The 23,755-nt window shown below is 25.5% G+C and overlaps 3 protein-coding genes across 7 annotated transcripts in view; 2 read left to right on the top strand and 1 right to left on the bottom strand.

The window, feature by feature from the left end:
- The window catches only part of LOC126899870 (saccharopine dehydrogenase-like oxidoreductase), a 9,614-nt gene extending 2,023 nt beyond the window's left edge, over positions 1-7,591 (top strand). Inside the window, exons 3-11 of one of the 4 annotated variants that reach the window (XR_007702725.1) lie at positions 216-406; positions 745-874; positions 929-990; positions 1,164-1,297; positions 4,708-4,951; positions 5,017-5,175; positions 5,663-5,751; positions 6,404-6,598; positions 6,675-6,796. Coding sequence is in view for 3 of the 4 variants with exons in the window: in XM_050675107.1 (XP_050531064.1) it covers positions 216-406; positions 745-874; positions 929-990; positions 1,164-1,297; positions 4,708-4,951; positions 5,017-5,175; positions 5,663-5,751; positions 6,675-6,798 (1,133 nt within the window). In the remaining variant the exon portion in view is untranslated. Of the gene's footprint in view, positions 1-215; positions 407-744; positions 875-928; positions 991-1,163; positions 1,298-4,707; positions 4,952-5,016; positions 5,176-5,662; positions 5,752-6,105; positions 6,219-6,403; positions 6,599-6,674 lie in introns of those variants that run through there. The other 3 variants (XM_050675107.1, XM_050675104.1, XM_050675106.1) reach the window with 3 other exon arrangements.
- A 753-nt stretch (positions 7,592-8,344) lies between these two features.
- On the top strand, positions 8,345-15,291 carry LOC126899867 (reticulon-4-interacting protein 1, mitochondrial-like). Of its 2 annotated transcripts, none has more exons than XM_050675100.1 (10): positions 8,345-8,560; positions 8,656-8,729; positions 8,789-9,035; positions 10,801-10,946; positions 13,003-13,161; positions 13,230-13,531; positions 13,605-13,793; positions 13,886-14,051; positions 14,354-14,544; positions 15,128-15,291. In XM_050675100.1, the coding sequence occupies exons 2-10, from the start codon at positions 8,682-8,684 to the stop codon at positions 15,180-15,182; spliced, it is 1,503 nt and encodes a 500-aa protein (XP_050531057.1). In that variant the 5' UTR covers positions 8,345-8,560; positions 8,656-8,681; the 3' UTR covers positions 15,183-15,291. The 2 variants fall into 2 exon arrangements, with proteins under 2 accessions (XP_050531057.1, XP_050531058.1); XM_050675101.1 differs by having other exon boundaries at positions 8,345-8,587.
- Positions 15,292-17,587: 2,296 nt separating this feature from the next.
- Positions 17,588-20,194, bottom strand: LOC126899862 (exocyst complex component 3). Its single transcript, XM_050675094.1, has one exon. It carries the CDS (start codon positions 20,010-20,012, stop codon positions 17,799-17,801), a length of 2,214 nt encoding a protein of 737 aa, XP_050531051.1. The 5' UTR covers positions 20,013-20,194; the 3' UTR covers positions 17,588-17,798.
- Positions 20,195-23,755: the final 3,561 nt, after the last annotated feature.

Below are 23,755 nucleotides of genomic sequence, written 5' to 3'. Positions count from 1 at the left end.
TTTTTTATTTCTAAAATTACTCCAAGTCAAAATTTGTTATTATTTATTGTATTAACTATGTAGTTTGAAACTATTTCTATTATTAAATACCAATTAAAAGAATTATTTAATATTTATAAAAATATTTAAATATTCTAATTCAAATCTTTTACAGCACTAGAGTAAAAGATTAAACTTCTCTTTTATTACTTTTGTGTATTTGATTTCATGTTTAGATGGTTATAAGGACAAAATAATTGATATCATACCAGTTGACTTAAAAGACTTTAAATGTGTTCAACTAATGACAAAAATTACTTCAGTAGTGATAAATTGTGTTGGACCATATTATTTGTATGGGGAAATAGTTGTTAAATCTTGTGTGTCTCAAGGAACACATTATGTTGATGTTACTGGTGAATCTTTGGTAAGATATTTACAATTAATTAATCTGTAAATTTAATTCTATGTATATAGGAAAATTTGTTAACAAATGAAAATGAAAAATAAAAAAATGTTTAGAATTAAACATAAATTCAATTTTCTTAGATATAAATCATAATCATTTAATATTAATTATATTTTTTAAAGACTTAATACTATAAAACTAAAATAAAATTTTGATATAAGAATATTATAGGTATAAAATAATTTTAAAAACTATATATATTGAAAAAGTCATGGTATGTGACTTTTACTATAAATGGATATAAACATATATTTATATTTTTTTGTGTATATTATTACATAATTTTTAATTAATAGTTCATGGATAAAATGGCTTATATGTATAATAATGAAGCTGAAAAAAATGGGTCTATAATTGTAAATGCTTTAGGCATGGAAAGTGTTCCTGCTGACTTGGGTGTCGATTATTTATTTCAAAAGTTTAATGGTAACTAAAGGAATAAATTATTATTCAATAATAAATTTTTCAATTCTCTCTTAGGTAATTTAACAAGTATTGATATCTATATGAAACTAGGAAGCAAATCATCTAAATTTAATACAGTGAGTAAAAGTATTAGTTATATTTCTTTTTGAATAATATACTAACAGTACTTCAATTTTTTACTCTATGAAAACATGAGCTTCTTGAATTTTAATATATACTATTAGAAATATTCATGAAATTGATATTTTAATTGACTGAAAGTTAAATTAACTCCAAATTACTTTGTTAGGATGTGAAAATGCATGATGGAACTTGGAAAAGTATAATATACCATTTAGCAACTGGCAATGAACGTTTACGAATAAGAAATTTACTAGATAAATCCATTGGAATGACTACTAGACCAAAACCTAATATCTCTAAGTATATACAATAATTTAAGAATTTGGTATTCTTACAATAGATTTAAAATTTTATTAAAATATTCTTCCTTTCATAAAATAATCATTCACTTGATGATTAAATTAATTCAATAAATTGTTAGTTTCTAGTTGAATAAGTATGATAACATAGGTTTTAAAAAAATTATTGTATTAATTTTTTTTTATCTATTGAGCATATATTATATAAAATATAATTTAATAGCTATTTTAGTATTTTTAATACTAATATAGCATATATTATGTGACAGAACAAGTCTTGATTGTGGTGAGTCTACCAGACTTAAATGTGTTTAATTAAGGTAGACCATTCATACAATAGATAATTAACCAGAGGCATGCAAGTCCAAACAGCAGTTAGGTTTTTTTATGAATTCATTTTAATTTTACTTTATATTTTTTAAATTATTAAACTGTTTTTGTTTTAGTTAAGAAGGTGGACCACCATGTACTCAATCCTGTAGGTCCATTTTGTTCATATCTACTAAATTATAGTAAATTTTTTAATAAAAAAAACACTTTAGTGCCTTTACCTTAGTGTTTTCACCAAAAAAATGTTACCATTGTTTAGCATATCTAATACTATACAGAATGAGTCATAAAGACATGACAAATCCAATACCTTTTGATCTAATAATCATTTTGCTGTAATTTTTTTTTTAACAATTTTTTCATTTTTAGACTTTATTAAAAGTATATTTTTAATTAATTAAACAAAAATTAATGATAAGATCTTTAATAATTTAAAATAGCTATTTTATTAGCTCTTTTTTTACAAAAAATGTTAATTGATGGTTTGATAATAACTTTTGAATAAGTAATTATTAAGTTAAAAGCATTTTAATATATTCAGTGGTATGTAGTGTTCATAGAGCGCACATACAATAGTATAAGCTGTACCAGGTACAGGGTGACTCTTAGCTACATGAGAGGTTTTTTTTTTTTAATATTTGTTAGTGCCACCCCCTAGAATTATTCGAATACATGTAAAAATAAATTGTACGAAATTTGGAGACGATTGATCAACTCTAAAACGTGCCCCAAGGGGGTTAAAAATAACCCCCCAAGGGTGATTTTTTAGTTTTTTATGTCTATCTCAAAAACTTTAGCTTTTGCGAAAAAGTTTATTCGACCTTTTTTGTAGGTATACAATTTTTCTATAAAAAGTATATATAAAAAAATTTTCGAAAAGTTCTTATTTACCCTAAAAAAATAAAAACGTATATGTTCTATTCTTGCCGTTAAAACTGTTAATTTATAATTCGTTCATTATAAAAACATAAAAAAAATTCATTTAACCGTTGTTTTAAATTTAATTTTCTATACATTTTTAAATCGACATTTTTTCTATTATTTACTATTCAAAACCTACAATTTTTTTTAATTTTAATTTTAATTAAAAAAAATACATCAGAGTAAAATTAATACCGTCTCAGTTTACTGAGACTATTTAACTATTTACAAAGAAAAACGTACTAAAAAAATTTACTACAAATTTTAAATAATTTATCTTTTTTAAAATTCTTGGGATAATGTGTATTTATTGCAATTAGGAAAACAAAGCCGGTATTCTGTAACAATCTGTAATAGGTATTATTTTTGTGCTTCGACTTTTGTTAAAATATTATTATACTTTTCTATGAGTATCACGCCCCTCTCTGCCAAATCATTTATAACTTTTAAAATATTTACTATTATTTTTTCTCTGATATATTGACTGTTGTCTTTCCACAACAAAGGATTGATATTTAAAAAATCTGTTTCAATGTCATATCTTTCAAACAACTTCTTTGAATTAGTTGAAATAAAATCATCTATACTTTTATTTTTAAAATCATAAATTTCATTTACTCCTACTACTATACGTTTGTTTGTACATAGATCTTCTTCCCGATTATTTAATGAGTTTACTATTATAATTTTAGTATCTTCACATAAATCATCATCAAAAAATGCCAATGCTGCTGATTGGGATACTAAGTACCATAAGTGACCCGAAATTTTTTTTTAAAACTACTTTAGAAATATCTTTATCTATTGGTTCATAATCAATTATATTTTTAATAAATTTTAAATCTAAATTTGTCGCTAATGCAACATTGGTGCACTTAAATCATTGTTTAATATATAAACTTGCAATAAAAATACATAATGAACGAATATTTAACTCTTTGATTGACAATTTAAATTGGCCCCGAAACAAAAAAATTTTTAAACAATAAATGGCCTTGGCCATCCAATGAGCATGATGGATTGGGCCAGAAATTTTAAAATAAATTCCAAGCAAATGTTAGGGCGTGATATTTTATACTTACCATGCAGACATCACATTTATGAAATTATATTGAAAAGTGTTTTTGAAGTAAAATTTAATACGTCAGATGACGTAAACCAGATGTTCCTATTTTCAATAAATTCCAAAAGTCTTGGCAAAATATAAATAAAACAAATTACTTCAGTGGAATAGAAGATACTGTTATTTTAGAAAAATTAAAAACAAAAAAGATGATATTTTTATTACAAGTTTATATAGTTTCTAGTTGTATATAAATTTGTAAGTGAACATTATTTTAGCTTCAATGGTGAAACTGAGACGGTATTAATTTTACTCTGATGTATTTTTTTTAATTAAAATTAAAAAAAATTGTAGGTTTTGAATAGTAAATAATAGAAAAATTGTCAATTTAAAAATGTATAGAAAATTAAATTTAAAACAACGGTTAAATGAACTTTTTTTATGTTTTTATAATGAACGAATTATAAATTAACAGTTTTAACGGCAAGAATAGAACATATACGTTTTTATTTTTTTAGGGCTAAATAAGAACTTTTCGAAAATTTTTTTATATATACTTTTTATAGAAAAATTGTATACCTACAAAAAAGGTCGAATAAACTTTTTCGTAAAAGCTAAAGTTTTTGAGATAGACATAAAAAACTAAAAAATCACCCTTAGGGGTTATTTTTAACCCCCTTGGGGCACGTCTTAGAGTTGATCAATCGTCTCCAAATTTCGTACAATTTATTTTTTCATGTATTCGAATAATTCTAGGGGGTGGCACTTTGTAATTTTTTAATTTTATAAATAAGTGTACCTATTCATCACAATCATTGTTTTATAGTTAATTTATATTTTTATCCATATAGCTCTCACGAAAAGTTGAGAAATAAATCTCAGCAAAGCTCAATACTGTAATAATGCTGTATACTCTATTATGTGTATGCTACCATAAGGCCCCAATGGTCACTTTGCTTTTCATCTGACTATTCTATGACAACAACTATATACTGTATAGTAAAATAAACTTATTTTAAAAAATTAATCAAAACTAGGCATTTAATTATAAATGGATAAATATATACACAATAAATAATAAGTGGCATCTTTTTTAGAATATTACATAAGCAAGAAATTAGTAAGAGAAGCCAGTGGTGTCTACCTATGCCAGAACCAGATCAAGCTGTAATAGCAAGATCATTAAATTATTCAAAAATAGTTGAAAAAAGAACTATTAACTGTGAAGTAAGAAATTACATAGTTATTGGTAGTTTAATAATGGCTGTTGTCAATCTATTTTTATGTGTTTTACTATCGTGTTTAGTTTTAATTCCACCATTGAAGACCCTTTTTGTTAATGTAAGTCACTTTTTTATGTTATTAAAATAAAAAATTCTTGGTATTGTAAAACAACTTATTTATAGTTTCCAAAAATATTTTCTTTGGGAATAGCAAGTGAACAAGGGCCAAGTGAAAAAAATAACGAAAACTCATTTGTTTCATTTACATTTATTGGTAAAGGAGACATCTCCATTAAAAATACTAATAAACAAAATGATTCTACCAATACTATAATTTTAAAGGTAAATAAACTTGTAATTAGGTAATTTTTTAATTTTTGTGCTAAGAGCTATAAAATGTGTTATCTCTAATTTTTTTAGAATTTTTAAAATTGTTTTTTTAATTATAAAATTACTTTCCTGAACCCTTCATATAAAAAAATACAATTTTCACTATTAATGATAATTTTAATGACATTTAAAATATTAATAAAAAAAAAATTATTGTACTTATATATTTGTTTGAGTTATTTATAGATTTTTTTTTTGGCTCTTAAGGTTTTTTGAAAAATTAAAAGACTTTTGATTGACTCCTAAATATAACTTTGCCTATCTTTCAATGTTTAAACAGTATAGTGGATATAAATATAATGAAATGTATACACTATACATAAGTATTATACAAATTATCTCCGTTTTTGCTATTTTTACATTCAAATTATAATTTCATATTGTTATTTACTATTAAATATATTAAGGTAATATTAAATTATAAATTATTTTGTTAAAGATCAAAGCTTCAAATCCTGGTTATGGATTTGCTAGTAAAGCAGTTGTCTTAGGAGCAGTAACTTTATTGCAAGACAATATTCCAAAAGGGTAAATTAATCAAAACTTTATTAAATTTATTTTTAATTTATATCTTCTCTTCTCTTTTGTCTTTATTCCAATTACTTGGAGTAACCTAAACCTCCATTTACCACAATCTCCCACACCAGCAGTCATCTTATCATTCCTAATCATATCTAGCCACCTCTTTTTCAAAATTCATTCCATAACTATTCTTACAGTTTCCGATTCCTCTCTCCTTATAACATGACCCAAACCGTTTATGTCCATTTTCTCTCATCTTATCTATAATTGAAGCTACACCTACACTCACTCTTAAATGTTCGTTCCTTATCCTATCTCCTCTAATCACCCCATTCATTAATCTAAGCATTCTATTTTCAGCTACACTCATTCTCTGCTCTACTTTCTTATTAATCACCCAACAATTTACACAGCTCTTTACAGTCTAATTTAACTTACCTTTTAGACTCGTTGTGATTCTCTATCCCACAAAACACTAGGCGGTTCTCTTTAATTAGTTCACCCACATTTAATTCTATGTCACATTCTCTTCAATATATCACTATTGTACAAATGATCCTTAATATTTAAAATTTCACTGTATCTATCACAATCTTGTTTATTGGCATTACTCTCCTTGTTTTATCACCCTCATGTTCTCTTTCGTCAAATATATTAGGAGTGGTTTGGTGCAATAGATAGTTCAGTTGCCACCTTAATGCTTATATTCATTTGTGCTGTTTGCTGTTGATTCCCATATGGTCACCCATCTGGAAGCTTTACATTGACACACTTTACCCCTTATTGATTCCCTCAGCCATAATGAAGTTGCGTCAGTTTGATATCTGCTGTTAAAATCCTGTCAAATCATAAGGTAGAGCCTATCCCAAATAGTTGGAATAGAAGCAAGGGATATGATAATATTTATAAATATATTGTATTTATTATAGTGGTGTGTTAACACCAGCTTCAGCATTTAAAAATACAAATTATTTGAAGCGATTAATTGAACATGAAGCTATGGATATTGAATTACTGTCAAACTCTATAAATTTAAAGAATCATACAGATTAAGGATTATTTTCAATTTTTATTTTAACAGCAGTGGATTTTTTAGCTATATTCTTGGCATTGTATAATTTAACATTATTTTTTTGAAGCGGGATTATTATTGGTAATAAATTGAACGCTCACTTATGAATAATTTGTTTGATATTTTTTAATTTTTAATTAATGTAATAAACATTAAATTTAAACAAGAATGAATAATTTTTACAAAATATTTGTTCCTTATTTTTATGTATAATTAAAACTTAAATGAAAAGATTTAAATACAATTGTGACTATTAACGCGTCGATGATCGTCCAGCGGTGGAACATACACTGATTAAAACTATGCTACAATAGACACATTGCTGGCCAGATAAACAAAGATAAAGATACAATATTATATAATGAATCGTGTTAACAATTATTTTTACACTTATTGTTAGAATAATTTGTCAAAAATAAAAAATCTTTATAAATGGAAAAATATAGATTAGTCAAATACGCAATAAAAACTTAATAGTAAAAAAATATTTTTTTTTATTGGTTAAAATAGACTAATAATCGAAAAATTGGTTGATATATTCTTTTAATTCTAGACCCTTGACATATTGTTCAATACTCAGAAACCAAAAAAAAATATATGCATGCGGATTGGAAATTTAATATACATATCTCATTATCCGGGCAAGAGCTTCCCACTAAACTATCCAGCAGTTATTCTTAATCCCCAAGTACAAGTCTCTTAAATAGTTAATGATAATATATATATATGTATTTTACATAATACAATTTACAGTTGATACATTAAAACGTTATCAATGTTTCAAAAAATGTTTTTAAGACCACTATCACAATTGTGATTTTGGTGGTCAGACCATTGCACATGGGAGCACAAGAAAAAAATTTTTCATTGCTATGTTAAATTTTACTGCTCTTTTTATTTTATCTTTTACTTTTTTTAAAAATAAAAATCAATTTATATCTTAGGCGATCAAAACATTAAAAATATATCAAACTAACCAAGCTGAATACATAATACCCTAAATATACATTTTATGTTATTATTACTAATACATTATAATTATTTAAAATCTTATATTATCATTAAAATTATTTGATGTGATATTGCTAAAAAAATTAATGGAAATATTGTTAAAAAATCTTTTAACAAAATATTTGATTTATTTTTAAATTAAAATATAAAATTCATGCAATAAGTTCTTTTCCCAACCAAAAAAAGTAGCCCTTTAGTAAAGACATTGCTCCTTCTATGTCTGCGGTTGTTTAGATGACTTTTTTAGTCCAGCCCTAATTGTGTTCAAAAACGTAAATAAAGAAGGATGCCTTTGTTTTATAATTACTCCAATAGATAAAGACTTAATTGTAATATTTAAAAAAGTAGTTCATAATAACATAGTTTAGTCAACCAAGATAGTTGTCAAAAATTTTTACCTGATGAAATTTATTGTAATGGGCATTAGCATTAATTTTGATATGTGTTAATATTTATCATTTTGTTAGCCATTAGATAACATTGATAACAGTTATCATTTTAAAAAAATAATAAGTTTACTTTAGGAGTTATTTAGTTAACTTCTATAATTTATAGCGAAGATAATATTAACTATTGAAATATTTTTGATCAGAAATGAATTTTTATTTTATAAATTATTAAATCATCACATAAGTAATGCTAATCTTTGATAAAGAATTACTGTAATGGAAATAGAATATTGTTACTGTCCTTTAAACCAATGTTTGTTGGACCACAATTAGAATCTACATTGTAAGTTATCTTTTAAATTTGAATTAGGTAAATTCATTATAGCTACTACTCTAAAAAAATAAAAATCCTTAACTAAAAGATTAAATTTTTTTTAGATTATGAAGTTATACTAATTCATCTAATGGGTAAAGTGGTGTCTAACATAAATAGCAGCATTGAAACTCTAAAGGTTTACCAATTTTAGCAATATTTTTATGAACATTATTTAAAATTTTATTTATGTTTTAGTTATTTTGGTCATCAATATTAGAAAATGGCAGTATCACATTTGAACGCTGGGCAGAACACACAAATCAAGTAGCTTTAGAAATTTGGAATTCTAGGACCTTTCAAAATGCACAGTTAGGTGCTAATTTAGCTTGGGATCAAATTTCTGAAACATGGATGCAAGCTAAAAGTACAATTCAACAATATGACTTGAACTTTATAATTGATTCTGTACAATCAAAAATTATATACTTAACTGGTTATAACTGTAAGTTTATTTAAATATAATATGAATATAAATATAATATGAAAATTTTATCATTTTGGGCCAAACCAAATTTATTAAGGAATAAAAAGATATATTTAATAGTTTGAAAAAAATTCACTAGTTTTAATAAGATCAATTTCATTGATGTTCGAATCCATAAATCCAGTCCTAATAACGCCCATCATATTGTTTAAAATAAATATTTGGTTGCCACTCCTTTTCTACAATTAAGCTGACATAATTTTCTCAATATTTACTCAACTAGTTCAAGTTTATGGAAATGTATACAAATTGGCAGTCATTTTAGCTTCTATATGAAGCTGAGAAGGTATTAATTTTATTATTGTGTATTTTTTTTTGTCTGTTGCTACTTTTTCTCAGTTCTAACTGGATCAATTTCTTTCAATGATACGTCAAAAGATTACAAATTGTATCTAGTTGAAAATATTTCCCTTGTTCCCTGTAAATGGCACAAATCCCCCAAAAAAGTACAATTTTTAATATTGGTAAATTTCAACATTTTTTTCTAAAAGTAACTTATTAAAAAATGAACAAATTAAAATAATTTTTTTTTATAAAAATCTTAAGTAAATTCACTTTTATTTAATATAATATTTTTAAAAATCTGACCCATTAATTGTCTACAAGAGAGGATTTAAAATAGCAACTGTTTTACAAAACTCAACTTTTTCAACTTAACTTTTGAAAATGTTCCGGAAATACTGCCTCATTTAAACATATGTCAAATTAAAGCTTATGTTAGGTACTATAAATTAAAAAAAAAATTTGTCCCAACGACTTATCTTCTAAGTGCAAACGGCTGCTGTAGTTAAATAACATGTTATTTTTGTGTTTAAAATTTTTTTTTTGTTTATTTTAAAATACTTTATAAAAGTTTATCATAGTAATGAGTCCTCCAATAAATATAAAATTTACTCGAATCTAACTTACATTAAGTATAAATTTATTCTTATTCTGATTACTTTGCCTTTTCAAAGTTGAGAAAAGTTTTTTTAAATTTTTGAAAACTTGAAAATTTTTATAAAAAGTTGAACTTTTTCAACTTAACTTTTGTAAGTGTTCTGGGAATACTATGTCTTTTAAATATATATTTAAATAAACCTTCTTTTACATACTAGGAGTTAAAAAAAAAAAATTTGTATCTATTTGACCTATTTTTTATATGCAATTGGCAGTCGATGTGAAACAAAAAATAGGAGTTAATTTTGTTTTTGGAATAATCCACCAATTTCTTAAAATTAAACACTATCTACAGATTTGTATTGAAATGTTTCTTATGATAGTGATTTTAATCATTGTCAGATATCACCTATACTTGTTCCAGCTGTGCCACGATCCCACTATGAAAATATATTATATTTAAAATATATTAAATCATTTAAAATACAAGTATTGAAAATTATAATGAAAGTTATATTGATATAAATATTTTTGCTAGAGGTAAATTAATGATTAATTGCTTTTAAAGTAGTAAATTAACCTCATAATAATATAATTAAGTATTAATAATTATTAAATTTTAATTATATGATGTATTAGTTGAATAAATGTCTTATTAAAGCAGTCATTTATAAAAATTTAATACTTGATATATATCAATAAATTTCATTAATAGTTTTTTTTTTTATCCTAATAATGAAAATCATTAATAACTTTTTAACTGATACTCAAACTTACTTAAACTAAAAAAATTGACTTTGTATTATTTAAAATATAAAATATTTCAAATGAACATAATTTTCAGTTAATCGTACTCATGTTTATGTTGGGTTTGCTGGATTGTTTGTTGGAAGTGGTGTTGGATTTTTGATTGGTATTAATGTAAAACCATCTGCCATAACTGTAACTCATATGAAAGCTGCTTCAGCTACTAGCTATAATGGCCTTGAAGTAAGCTATCTTGTGTTTCTAGTTTTAAATTACTTAAATATGATGGACATAAATATTGATAGTCAAATATAATATTAATATTCCTTAGATATAAATACAATAATAAAGTGACCATTATGATATTGATCTATTTTATTTTTGTTAATTTTAAATTTTCATGGAAATTGTTGGTGAGAATAGCAGAAGAATGCTAGGAAACAAGGAAACTGGGTAATGGGATGAGGATGTAACAAAATAATAGAAAGTAAGAAAAAGCAGTTCAAAGTATAGCAGAAGAGCAAAAGGAGTGAAGATTGGATGTAGTATAAACGCTTGGGCAAAGAAGTCAAGTGTGCAGTAAGTAAGACGAAGTTTAAAAAGTATAATGAGTTGTATGATAGGTTAGGAACAAAGGAAGAAAGAAGTCTATAAACTTACAAAAGTGAGAGAAAAAGGTCTAAAGATTATCACTATGTCTTCTTCTTCTTCCTTCAACATTCATTTACAGCTTCCGATTCTTCTCTCCTCATAACATGACCAAACCATCCAAGTTTATTTTCTCTCATCTTATCGACGATTGACGTTACACTTACACTCATTCTTAAATGTTCATTCCATATCCTATCTTCTCTAGTCACTCCACTCATCCATCTAAGCATTCTTATCTCTGCTACACTCATTCTCTGCTCTACATTCTTGTAAACTACCCAACACTCTGAACCATACATCATAGCTGGCCTCACTTCAGTCTTGTAGAATTTACCTTTCAGCCTCATTGGAATTATTTTATCGCATAAGACGCCAGACGCTTCTCTCAATTTCAACCACCCACACTTAATCCTTTGTATTACATCCTCGTCAATAACACCGCTCTTTTGCACAACTGACTCTAAATACTTAAAACTTTCCACCTCAATCACGTCCTCGCCTATTGTCACCTACCTCAAAATTCTCCTTTGTCAAACTCGTAATCTATATATTAAAGATGTAATGTATGTAATGTATATAAAAAGTGTTGATAAGAGGATGCTATAAAAGTAATGATGATGTGAAAAAAAGATGAAAAGAGTATTCTAAAAAATTACTGAATATGGAGTATCCAAAAGAGACATTAGAACATATCTCGTGAAGAGGTGGACTGGTATATTTAATTAGTGAGAAAGAGGTACATGAGGTAAAAAAAAGCTGTGTATGATATACAATTGCCCAATAAAGTTGTGCAAAAGTAAGTATTTAGAGTCAGTTGTGCAAAAGAGCGGTGTTATTGACAAAGATGTAATACACAGATTTAAGTGCGGGTGGTTGAAGTGGAGAGAAGCGTCTGTTGTGTGTGTTATGCAATAAAAGAATTCCAATGAAGCTGAAAGGTAAATTCTATAAGACTGTAGTGAGACCAGCCATGATGTATGGTTCTGAGTGTTGGGCGGTTGACAAGAAAGTAGAACAAAGAATGAGTGTAGCAGACATAAGAATGCTTAGATGGATGAGTGGAGTGACTAGAGAAGATAGGATATGGAATGAACATAGAAGAGGGTGTATAATTGTAATAGACTTGGATAGTTTAATCATGTTATGAGGAGAGAGAAATCGGAAGCTGTAAAAAAAAAAAGCGAGAAAAAACAAGAAGAAGAAGATTTCATGTTAATGAAATATACATAATATAGGATAAGTATATATTTTCTTATTGCACAAAAATTTCACTGTATGTATTTATTTATACCAAATAAAAAAATCATTATTTTAAAATTAATAATATTTTAGTGATAAATAAAATATTTTAGTGTTAAATAGATAAAATAATTTAATAAATAAAAAATTTTACCGAACTATATGATATTTATTTAATTTTCATAAAATTAAATGTGTACTAATTCATTAATTAAGTACAAATTTATAATTGTATTTAATCAATGGTACTTAAAATTTTAATTTGTCTACTTTAATATTTGAAATTATGTTTTTCAAAATAACAATATATTTGTTTAAATATTTATATCTATACAATGCAGGTTATACTGATATTTGAAGTTATATTTTTGCCAATCAATTTAAATTATCTAATTCTTAATAACTATAGGGTATAGCTCTCTTAGAAGATGTTGTCACACCAGAAATAACTAAATCTGACCAAGTAATGATTATGGTTAGAGCTGCATCTATTGACCCAGTAGATTTATTAGTAGCAACTGGTTATGGATCATTTCTAAGAAAAATTTTAATCAAACAGGCCTATCAGGTAAATCATTCAAATGTATTCTTATTAAAATATTTATATTAATTTAAACAATTTTTTTATCTCAATAGAAATCATTTCAAAGAGAATTTCCCCTAGTATTAGGTCGTGATTGTTCTGGTGTTGTCATTGATATAGGTTCAGAAGTTAGACGTGACCTTAATATTAATGATGAAGTATGGGTATGTCTTCCTCCGTGGGCTCCTTGCGGTTCTATTTGTGAAACAATTGTTGTATCTGATAAATATGTTACCCATAAACCACGAAATTTGTCTCATGAACAAGCAGCTACTCTTCCTTATTCAGGATCTTTGGCATGGCTAGCTATATTTCAAAAAGCTAATTTAAATCCTTTTAATGCTGTAGATAAAAAGTAATTTATTTAATCTTGATTATTTTTTTTTCTTGTTAATTTTGAATTCATTCTAATTTTTTGTAATTGGTAGTATTCTAGTTTATTGTGGTGATAGTGGGACAGGATCTATTGTAGTTCAATTATGTTGTTATTTAAAAGCAAATGTTACTGTAGCTTGTACAAATCGTGTATCATACTTAATGAAGTATCTTGGTGCTTTAAATACTTATGAAGCCGAAACTGTCAGCATAGATCAATTATTAAGCACTGCACCTTTTGGGTATGACTATAAATATTTGAAATTTGTGTATTATTATCTAAGTAAACAAAATATTTTTAATTTCTCTAATTTTTTTTTTATTCTCATTTCAGTTATGATTATGTGTTTAATACAGCAGGTGATGTAAAAAGTAATCTATGTAAACAACTATGTAATACGAATGGTACTGTTATTCTAGTGGGACCTCATAGATTACCATCAGATTCTTATGGAGCCATTCGTAGCTTCTTTTATTTACTATGGTTAAAAATATCAAATGTGAGTATATAATTTGTGCTCTTGTATTCTTTAAGTATCAATCCATCTGTAGGTTTCTTACAGTATTATATATTTGTTTAGTAGTTTTACAGTTGTGTTAAATAATTGTTTGTTTAATAATCCTCAAATAGATATATAAACAATGTACCTAGAAAGAGAAAGGTGATTATTTTACTTTTTATTTAAAGAATTTCTTCAATTAAATGTTTTCTTTATATAAAATTAAATTTATTCTCTTTATAAAAAATATCTGTTGTTATATATTTTCTTTTTACATTTATTATAATTTTGATAAATTTTAGGTATTTAAAAGTGATAAAAGTCAAGACTTTAATAGCTTTCATTTTAAGATATTGAATGAATTAACTAGCATGGCCAATGATTTTGTTCTTCGTCCAGTTTTGGATAAAGCATTCATGGAACATGAGGTAGATCGTGCATTTAGGTATATGGATAGTGGACAAACAGTTGGAAAAGTAGTGATCAAATTCAGGTATCTTGTATATGTTTAATAACGTTATGCTATGAATATTATCCCAAACCAAATTAGTTAAAAACAGAATCATATGCAAAAACTAAAATAATTACTTTAAAATTGTATCATCTTTAAAGAAATGATGTATTAAATAATATATTTAATAATGTCAGTTACCTATAATGAGTTATAAAAATAAAATTCATGTTTAATTATTAAAAGGCTCTGTGCAAAAAAAAATAACTCCATTTTTCAAAAAATTTTAGGAAGCTGAAAAAATCAATAATTTATAACATATCCTATCTACTAGTAAAAAACACTATGTTTAAAAAATTATTTATTGTAACTATTTTTTTCTTAGATAGATGCATTTGTCATTTTAATCTTAATTTAAAACCGATAAAATATATATTTAAACAATATGGAGTTATCTTGTTTTAGCACAAAGTCCTTCAATTAGATTATACTATTTAAATAGTAAAATATGAAACTGTTGCTATTGTGCTATAATAAATAATACAGAGTTACTTTTAATTCTTATGTGTGTATTCGGTTTTCAATAAAAAAAGTATATATATATTTTTTTTTTTTTTTTTTGCAGCAATTTAAATTGTCCGACAAATACTTTGCCTAGACCATCAGGAATTTTGTTCTAGTAAATTTTAATTTTGTATTCAATGTTTTAAATTCATTAAATATACTAATGAAAATTTTTGTGAAGTTATGGAAAAATTTTTAAATATACCTTTGAAATTATTGTGTTTATTTTAAAATCATAAAATATAATGAATTATAAATGTTTTTAAAGTAAATGAAAATTTTGTAGCTTCAATGCTAAGCTCAGAAGATATTAGTTTAAACATGATGTATTTTTTATACATGAAAATTCTTATCTTTTACTTGACCAATTTTGTTGATTTATGTAAAAAATGAATCCGAGATTAAACAAAGGTATATATATATATATATTTATAATTTCCTTCTGTACCTACCTCTTCTTCTTCTTTTTCTTCGCTTAATCCCAACTACTTGGTTACGATATAATTTATCTTATCTACTCATAAATATCATGTTACTTGTATTAAATTTACTATACTCGAATTTACTTGAAAGACAAAAAAAAATCAAAAGCAACAATTAAATCCTCTTGTCAATTATAGGCAAATAATAATAATTGTTTGCTCCAAAATGCGAATTCAAATTTTATTTGTTTGGCAACAGCTTCGCCAGTTAATCCATTTATCAGGGGCTGGTGTCGACCTATCGTTGTATTCAAAAAACTATATCTTACTATAATGATTGTTGTTTGAATGAAACAACCATGTGGTATTTAAATATCGAGGTTAATTATTCGACCTTTTTTTTTTCCTCGACTTAAACCCAACTACTTGGGGTCGGCCACTCTTATCCTAAACTTCCACTTGACACGATCACCCACATCATCTACACTCATATAAGCCATCCTCATATCACATTCAATTACATCCCTCCATCTCATCCTCTATCTCTTCTTCCTTCAACATTCATTTCTATAACTGTTCTTACCGCTTTTGATTCCTCTCTCGTTATAACATGACCAAACCATTCAAGTCTATTTTCTCTTATTTTATCTACGATTGACACTACACTTGCACTCACTCTTAAATGTTCGTTCCTTAGCCTGTCTTCTCTAGTCACTTCATTTATCCACCTAAGCATTCCTTCTTTACCTAGCTCTATGACTTATATTTTTATAACAAATTTATAACTGAAATCAAAACAACTAGATCCTATNCATGACCAAACCATTCAAGTCTATTTTCTCTTATTTTATCTACGATTGACACTACACTTGCACTCACTCTTAATTGTTCGTTCCTTAGCCTGTCTTCTCTAGTCACTCCATTTATCCACCTAAGCATTCCTTCTTTACCTAGCTATATGACTTATATTTTTATAACAAATTTATAACTGAAATCAAAACAACTAGATCCTATTCATAATTAACTTCTAGCATATGCATAATTATCATTCAACTTGTTTCCTTATTACCCAATTTTTTACAAAAAGAACTGGTTGGTAATTTTTTGATTATTTTCTAAACTATCCTATTCTTAATTTGTCTAGGACTTCATAAAGAAGCATCTGAAAGTCATATTTTTAGATTTACAAATATTTATATTATTTATTTAACTTTTTTTTTTATAAAATAATTACCGTCAGCCCATGTTTTTTTTTTAAATCTATACATAGTTTTCATTAGGACACCATTTTGTGTGCTAATTACAATTTTATGTATACTTTACATTTTGTGTTACGTTAACAGAAATAAAATGATATAACCAATTTTTTTTAAAAGATTGTTATAAGTTTTCTTTTGAACACCTGTTAATTATCAGTTAGTTATTTTTAATACAATTGTGAATACATTTTTGTATTTCCATGTTTTTGTCATTTTATTATTATATTATATATTTATACAATATAAGGTAGAAGTTGGGATTTAAACTCCTCTATTACACATTTGTTTTACTTCTATAAAGTTATATTAATAACAAGGCACTTATGTAAATAAATTACTTTATAAATCTATGTTTGTGCCTCTGGACTAGTAAGGGGTAGATAAAAAGGTATTTTTGGAGTTTAACCCCTCACCAGTTTTTAAAATTCTAACTTATAAACAAAAAATGATAATAATAGAAGTTTATAATTCTTATAATTATTTTTGTATACCATGTAGGCTTTTTAATATATATAGGTGATTTATTAATTTGGTAAAACATTTCCTTTCTCATGTAATATAAAGAAAAGTTACAATTTTATTCTTACAATTTTTTTTTTATCTGATGGACCTTTTATTTGTTACAGCATTTTTAATATATAAAGTGGTTATGTTTTTAGTTTAAATTATTTTTATTATATAAACTACCACTATAAATAAATAAGCTAGTTTTTATAAATATTTGGAAAATTACAATTGACACCTCTATAAATCATAAGGAATGATCCTAAAAAGTAATTAATAACTGATAGATTAAACAATTAATGTAACTAAAAAAACCCAAAACTTTTTTTTTGCAAATAATTAATAATAAGAAAAAGAATAATATTTCTCTACTTAATTGTTTACAAAATCTTCAGTACACTATTAATAAATTTATATATTTTGTTTTACAACAATGTTTTATAACACAGCTAGATAACTTATTTGATAAATAAAAAATTTAATTAACAATAACATGTTTTAATTTTTAATTATAGTAATTAATGAAAAAATTATCAAAAATAATTTATTATAATACAATTTGTTGAAATATACTCTTGGTTAAAGTAATTCCTGTTAGTTCTTTATTACCTTGAATTGCATACTGTACTTTTTCACGAATTTCTGATTTACTTAGATCCCCTCTTAGAGTTAACAATCGTGTCATTTGATCTTCTGTAATATCAGGATATGTCTTTACCAAAGTATGTAAATCTAGTGATAATATTTCTGAATCTTCACTTTTAAGAACTTCTGATAGTTTAATAACAGCATCAAAAGGTGAATCAGTATCACGTTTCACAACCGGTGCTACACGAGCAAAAAATGATTTTAATTGATCAACTTCTTTATTCATTTTGTCAGCTGCTGAACGTCTTTCATCATACATTTTAAATGTTAATTTTTTTTGAAACATAGCCATTATGTAACGCCGCACAATTATGTCTTCAGCTTCTAAAATAATGTATTCAAAATTTTTAGGTTTTAAATGAACATAATCTTGAAAATAATCTTCAAGGGTGACACAAATAGTTTCAATAGAAATGAAACTACTAAGCCATTTCACAGTAATCAAATCTTGAAAGTGTGAGTCTAAGTCAAGAAATGCTTCTTCTAAAAGAAATTGAGCAGCTTCATCTCTAAGATTTTGAAAAGTCTTCAACAACTTTTCATAAGCTGTACTGGATTGATCTTTAAATTCACTGCTCCAATACTGTTGCTTCATTTCTAATGCTAATTCAATAAACTGTAAACAATTATTCAATACAGTTATGATACACTGAGTAAAAAAAGGAACTTTGCTTCTGTCTTCAAAATGTTTTTTCTTAAATTCTATGACAGCTTCTTTGTATGATGATCCATAGACAGTAATGCTATCAACACTTAATAATAAAGCTCTATGTGTTAGTTCTTGACTAATAGTTTTAGTTACTTGTAAATTTTGATCAATCATCTGAAATATTATAACAGGAGCAGCAGTATGAAAACAACTATCTGGGCCTACCTCAGGAGAAGTTCCAGCATACCAATCATTTCTCTCTGTATCCAATGTTTTCAACATCCAATCTTTGTAATTATTTTTTATATATTCTAAATACTTTGACTGTAAGTCATTTATTATTGACGTTTTTAATAAAGGACCAATTTTCCTAACATCTATATTAAGTTCTGGATGACACATTAATTCTAGACCAGGATATGTGTTGGTTACCCATGATATAACTGTTACATACTCATTACCTTCAAGACCATTTGATATTATTTCCTCTAAATTCGAGGATAGACTAGAATGATACATGTTAACAAATCGATCAAATATATTGTATAGTGGAGGAAAACAAGGCACACACAAAGTTTTAACAACTCTAAGATCTTCTAATATTAATTGACGACATAGTTCAAAATATGTAACAAGCCACATTTTATTGTCAGATCTCTCATTAACCTGGGTTCCTTCAATTCTTTGGTCAACAGACTTTCTAAGAACTTCAAAAGACATTTCTTTCCATTTTTTAGGACGACCTGGAGGTATAAATCCAGACTGTTTCTGCCGCTGAAGTGCAAACATATCGGCACGTTCTTCCCGTTCAACTATTCTCAAGACTGTTACAATAACCATAGGTTCTTTTCGTACAGTATTCAATGTTCTACTCAAAACTAGCTTGATTTGTTTACCTAACATATTAGATACTACTTCTACATCTTCAAAATATGCTTTAAGAAGAATTTTATCAGTTGGCGCCTGATTTGGTAATTTATAAACTTCAAATAATAGATCATCTCTTGAGTTCTCTAAGTCAACTAAACACTGATGAGCATGTAGCAATTTACCTTCATTAATCCATTGTTTTGTTTTTTCAATACTTTCAGGCACAGTAAATAAATGCTTCATATTTTCATTAGCTGTCATATATTGAGAATGTTGCATTTGTTTATTGCGCACATCTTGTAATTTATATCCAAGTGAAGGTAAATTCACAAATGATTCTTTTGTTTCTTTTAAAGTAATTTTTACCTGGTTAATATCATGTAGTGCGTCTTTTAGTTGTTCCATTCCAACAGTGACTCCATCTAATTGACTTTGCATAGCAGTTTTTAACATAGCTTCCGTAGAGGTTTTTTTACGAGTTATTCGACTCTTTAATTGATCAACCTTTTCGAGCTGACCAGGTTTTTGAAGCATGCTAGTAAAATATTTAGTAGCAGCAACTTTGGCGTCATTTCCCAACTGTTCAATATCCATTTTTCAACGTAATAACTCATAAAATATTACCAACATATGTATACATTTGAAACAAAATTTTTCAACACGATTTTATCCAGTTAATTATCCTTAATTTAGGCATAAAATATTTTACAAATCTATGGATTAAGAACTTATGTTGTTGTTAATACTAAAAATTATTAAGATCAATGATTATTTGTTATGACTGATAATAGTATCAATACACAGATATATTGATAGGAACTAAAAACGTGCTTTTGAGGAATTAGGTTCACGATACAGTATTTCATCAATATTAATTAATGTCGGAAAGTATTAACGAGGAAAATGCTTTTCGGAAAATTATTAATATATATGATATTATTATGGAATATATCATTGGGGACAACTTTTTGTGGTAAAATATTTGTTTACAATATATTATCATAATATAATGGTGGAAAATACTTTCTCGAAGAAATTATCATTGAAAAATACTATGATAAACCATTGTAATATAATATACAACTATTAAAACTGTAATTATAAAGTACAGTTTAATTTATTTATGTTATGTGTCATGTAATACATAATTAAATATTTATTAAATTTCATGATTCATTAAAAAAAATATATTGTTATCATTTTATTTAAAAAGTATTAATTTTAATAACTTATAATTCCTTGTAATTATAATTCTTATTATTTATATTTTAACAATAAGAACTATTTTTTATTTAATTAAAAGTATAAATCAAAATTATATGTAAGAAAAATAAATAAAAAAATCTGTGTACTTAAAATAAAATAACTGAATTGTTAAATTTAGAAATGTCATATGTCCAAGTTATACAATTTTTCAGTATGAACAAAAAACATAACAAGTTTGAAAAAAATTGCATTCCAAATTGTTTGTTATTAAATAATTTAATATAAGACATGATTCTGGAATCATTTACAAAAATATTATAAAACTCTAGGTACTTGAGGGCTTTTAAGATCTTGCTATATAACTAAACATTTGAAGAGTCCAACATTTTTATATAAATTAGTAGCTTTTTTTATTACCAAAAATTTACAAAATATAAATATGATACACGGCATAGATTATTTTATATTAAGCTACAAATAATTTATTTTATTAAATTTAAATATTACATTCTAAATTACAAATGTAATTATAAAAACTTATTATAAGTCTATTATTATTATCTTCTATTTTATCTTGTTTGAGCTATATAAATTTGTAACAAAATTATTGTAAAGTTAGTTAAGGAATATATTTTGCCAGTTGCTTCAAATTTTTAATTTTGCTTTCAAGGATTGGTAAGTTTGAAGTATAAACAAGAGTTTGTAGAGACAATGTAGGTATTGCGATTTTTTTTTCTGAATTTGAAATGGTATCATTATTCCATCTATAAACTCACTAGCTTCAATGATTCAGTCCTATACATATTCAAATTAATGATACTTAGAAATTGTAGATTTTTCAACTGTATTATGTTAGTACTTTGTTGCGACTAAAACATTCTATTTCAATTATATTTTTAATGTAAAATTGAAAAAATTATGTTTGATAATCAAAAATCTTATTTTTATCTACAAAAAACAAAATAAATTTATTGAGGTTTCTTGATGATTTTATTACAAGTTCTACATTTTCATCTAAAGATATAGTCAATCTACTCTGATAAGTTGCTTTTTTATTGTTGCAAAGTCTCGATCACATGATAAAAACGAATGTCCTCTTTGTACAAAAAACACTAACTTTTTTTATTTTTATCATTTCAATAAGAACCATAATCATCCTGAGTGAAGGGTAGTTTTTATTTTGCCCTGCACAATTATCACAAAATAAATACAATTCCTCAACATTATTACTAATAAAGTTATCGATGTAATGTACCAAAAAAGTGCATACATCATTTGGCATTTTTTTTGCTGTTGCTTCATGATAAACTTAACAAAATATATAATTTGTGTTTAAATTATGAATATCATTGGCGCGTCAAAATTAATGAAAATAAATCTCCCCGTGTAACTTTTACGCTTTGCAAAAAAAACAATCCTCCTGTTGTAATCAACAATACTCAAATTCCAATTATGACCAAAACAAAATACCTGGGACTAATTACGGATAAATGTTTCACATGGGCGCCCCACTCACATGAGAAAAGAATAATATTAAATCAGCACCTAAGGCTTCTTCTGCCATTACTTAACAACAAATCAAAAACTAATTTAAAACAAAACTTACTACATACAAAATTGTACGTAAACCAATTTGGTCGTATGGGATACAACTCTGGGGCTAAAAAATGTCTTGTTCATTTTTTGAATGCAGTTCTAAAAAATTTCATTGTATCTGCAAGCTATTCTGGTTGAATATCTTGTAGACATGCTTTTAAAAAAATGTAAATAATAATAAAAAAAAAGAATCAATATATTATTATGATATAGGCCTAGGTACAGTTAACATAACAAAATTAATAATACATAATGATGGCTTACCATGTAAAATGAATGGATGGTTTTCAAAACATTTTTTTAAACTTTTAATAATTGAATTTAGTTATCTTTGTTAGTGTACTGAAAACGTAAAAGTATTAGAATATAATATTCAAAAACGGAGCTAAAATTCATGGTCATAACTAGAAATTTGAGTCTACAACAGCTGAAGTCTTATTATTTTTTTTAAATTAATGTTGCACGAAGTTTAAGATGTGCAAAAAAAACGTCATTTGTTGTTTTTCGAATTTAATATAACTGTTCTTATTTGCAGGGCAGAGTACTTTAGTAATTTAATTTTTTTTGCATATACATAAAAATAGTCCATCAAGAAACAAATTGTTTCATACTACAACAAATTCAAATAGAAAGTTCTGTATTGAATAATTTTTAATACATGTTTGACATATTTTGTAGTTTTTAAATATTTTTTACATATTTCCTTCATTTCATTTTTTCATAAAAATATTTTATTAAAACATTTATTAATTAATATGTGTGAATAAGGTGTGCATATTTAGTTCTCTTTTAGAGCTTTAAGTCATTTACTTGTTTGCTTTTGTTATCGCAATTAAATCGACTAATCATGATACCAGTTCCAAATTAACTGTTAACAAATAACACACCATGTAAAATCCTTTTATTTTGTCGCTCTTTCAAGATCAAGTTTGTCATATATAACGTTGTTTGATATAAATTCTCAACTTGATAATATCTATTAAATTTTTATTTTAAATTATTTAAGGTATCTTAATTATATTTTAAACGCAATTTAAAAAAATAAACTTAATGAATTTTAAAGTTTATGTATAGTTTATTTATATTAATTGATATATTTTTATTAATTTATAAAATTTATAAACCCAACCAAGGTTTAGAAATCATGACTTCAAAAGGGTTAATTTTAGGTTTAAAAGGGCTAAATCCTCTAGTTACAAGCCAATACTAATAGTGTCAATATTTTTCGGATATTGAGCGCCCGAAATTTTTTTTCACAATAATACTAGTATTTTTTGTTCATTATTGTTTTAAGCTTATTTTAAAAACTATTGATAATAAAGGCTATATACATGCGATATCGTCATAAAAAACTAATTAGCTACCTGTATTTGTAATCCCTTATGTATTATACAAATATATTAATTAAAAAACCCAGCACAGGGGGGTCGCGGCACAGTTGTGACGTGGTATAGTTGGATCAAGTATAATGATATCTGACAGTGATTAAAATCACTATCAAAAATAAACGCTTCGATGCAAATCTTTAGATAGTG

The sequence above is a fragment of the Daktulosphaira vitifoliae genome, unplaced genomic scaffold (genome assembly GCF_025091365.1).
Source record: "Daktulosphaira vitifoliae isolate Bord-2020 unplaced genomic scaffold, ASM2509136v1 Scaffold_2, whole genome shotgun sequence".
NCBI classification, from domain to species: Eukaryota; Metazoa; Arthropoda; class Insecta; order Hemiptera; family Phylloxeridae; genus Daktulosphaira; species Daktulosphaira vitifoliae.
This window is presented reverse-complemented; position numbering and strand designations above follow the sequence as displayed.

Excerpts from the sequence above, each read along its gene's own strand:
- LOC126899867 (XM_050675100.1), top strand. The coding sequence starts at position 8,682 with ATGGGTAAAGTGGTGTCTAACATAAATAGCAGCATTGAAACTCTAAAG. Across the intron at positions 8,730-8,788 it reads GCAGCATTGAAACTCTAAAG|TTATTTTGGTCATCAATATT; the intron begins GTTTACCAATTT and ends TTTATGTTTTAG. Across the intron at positions 9,036-10,800 it reads ATACTTAACTGGTTATAACT|TTAATCGTACTCATGTTTAT; the intron begins GTAAGTTTATTT and ends CATAATTTTCAG.
- LOC126899862 (XM_050675094.1), bottom strand. The coding sequence starts at position 20,012 with ATGGATATTGAACAGTTGGGAAATGACGCCAAAGTTGCTGCTACTAAA.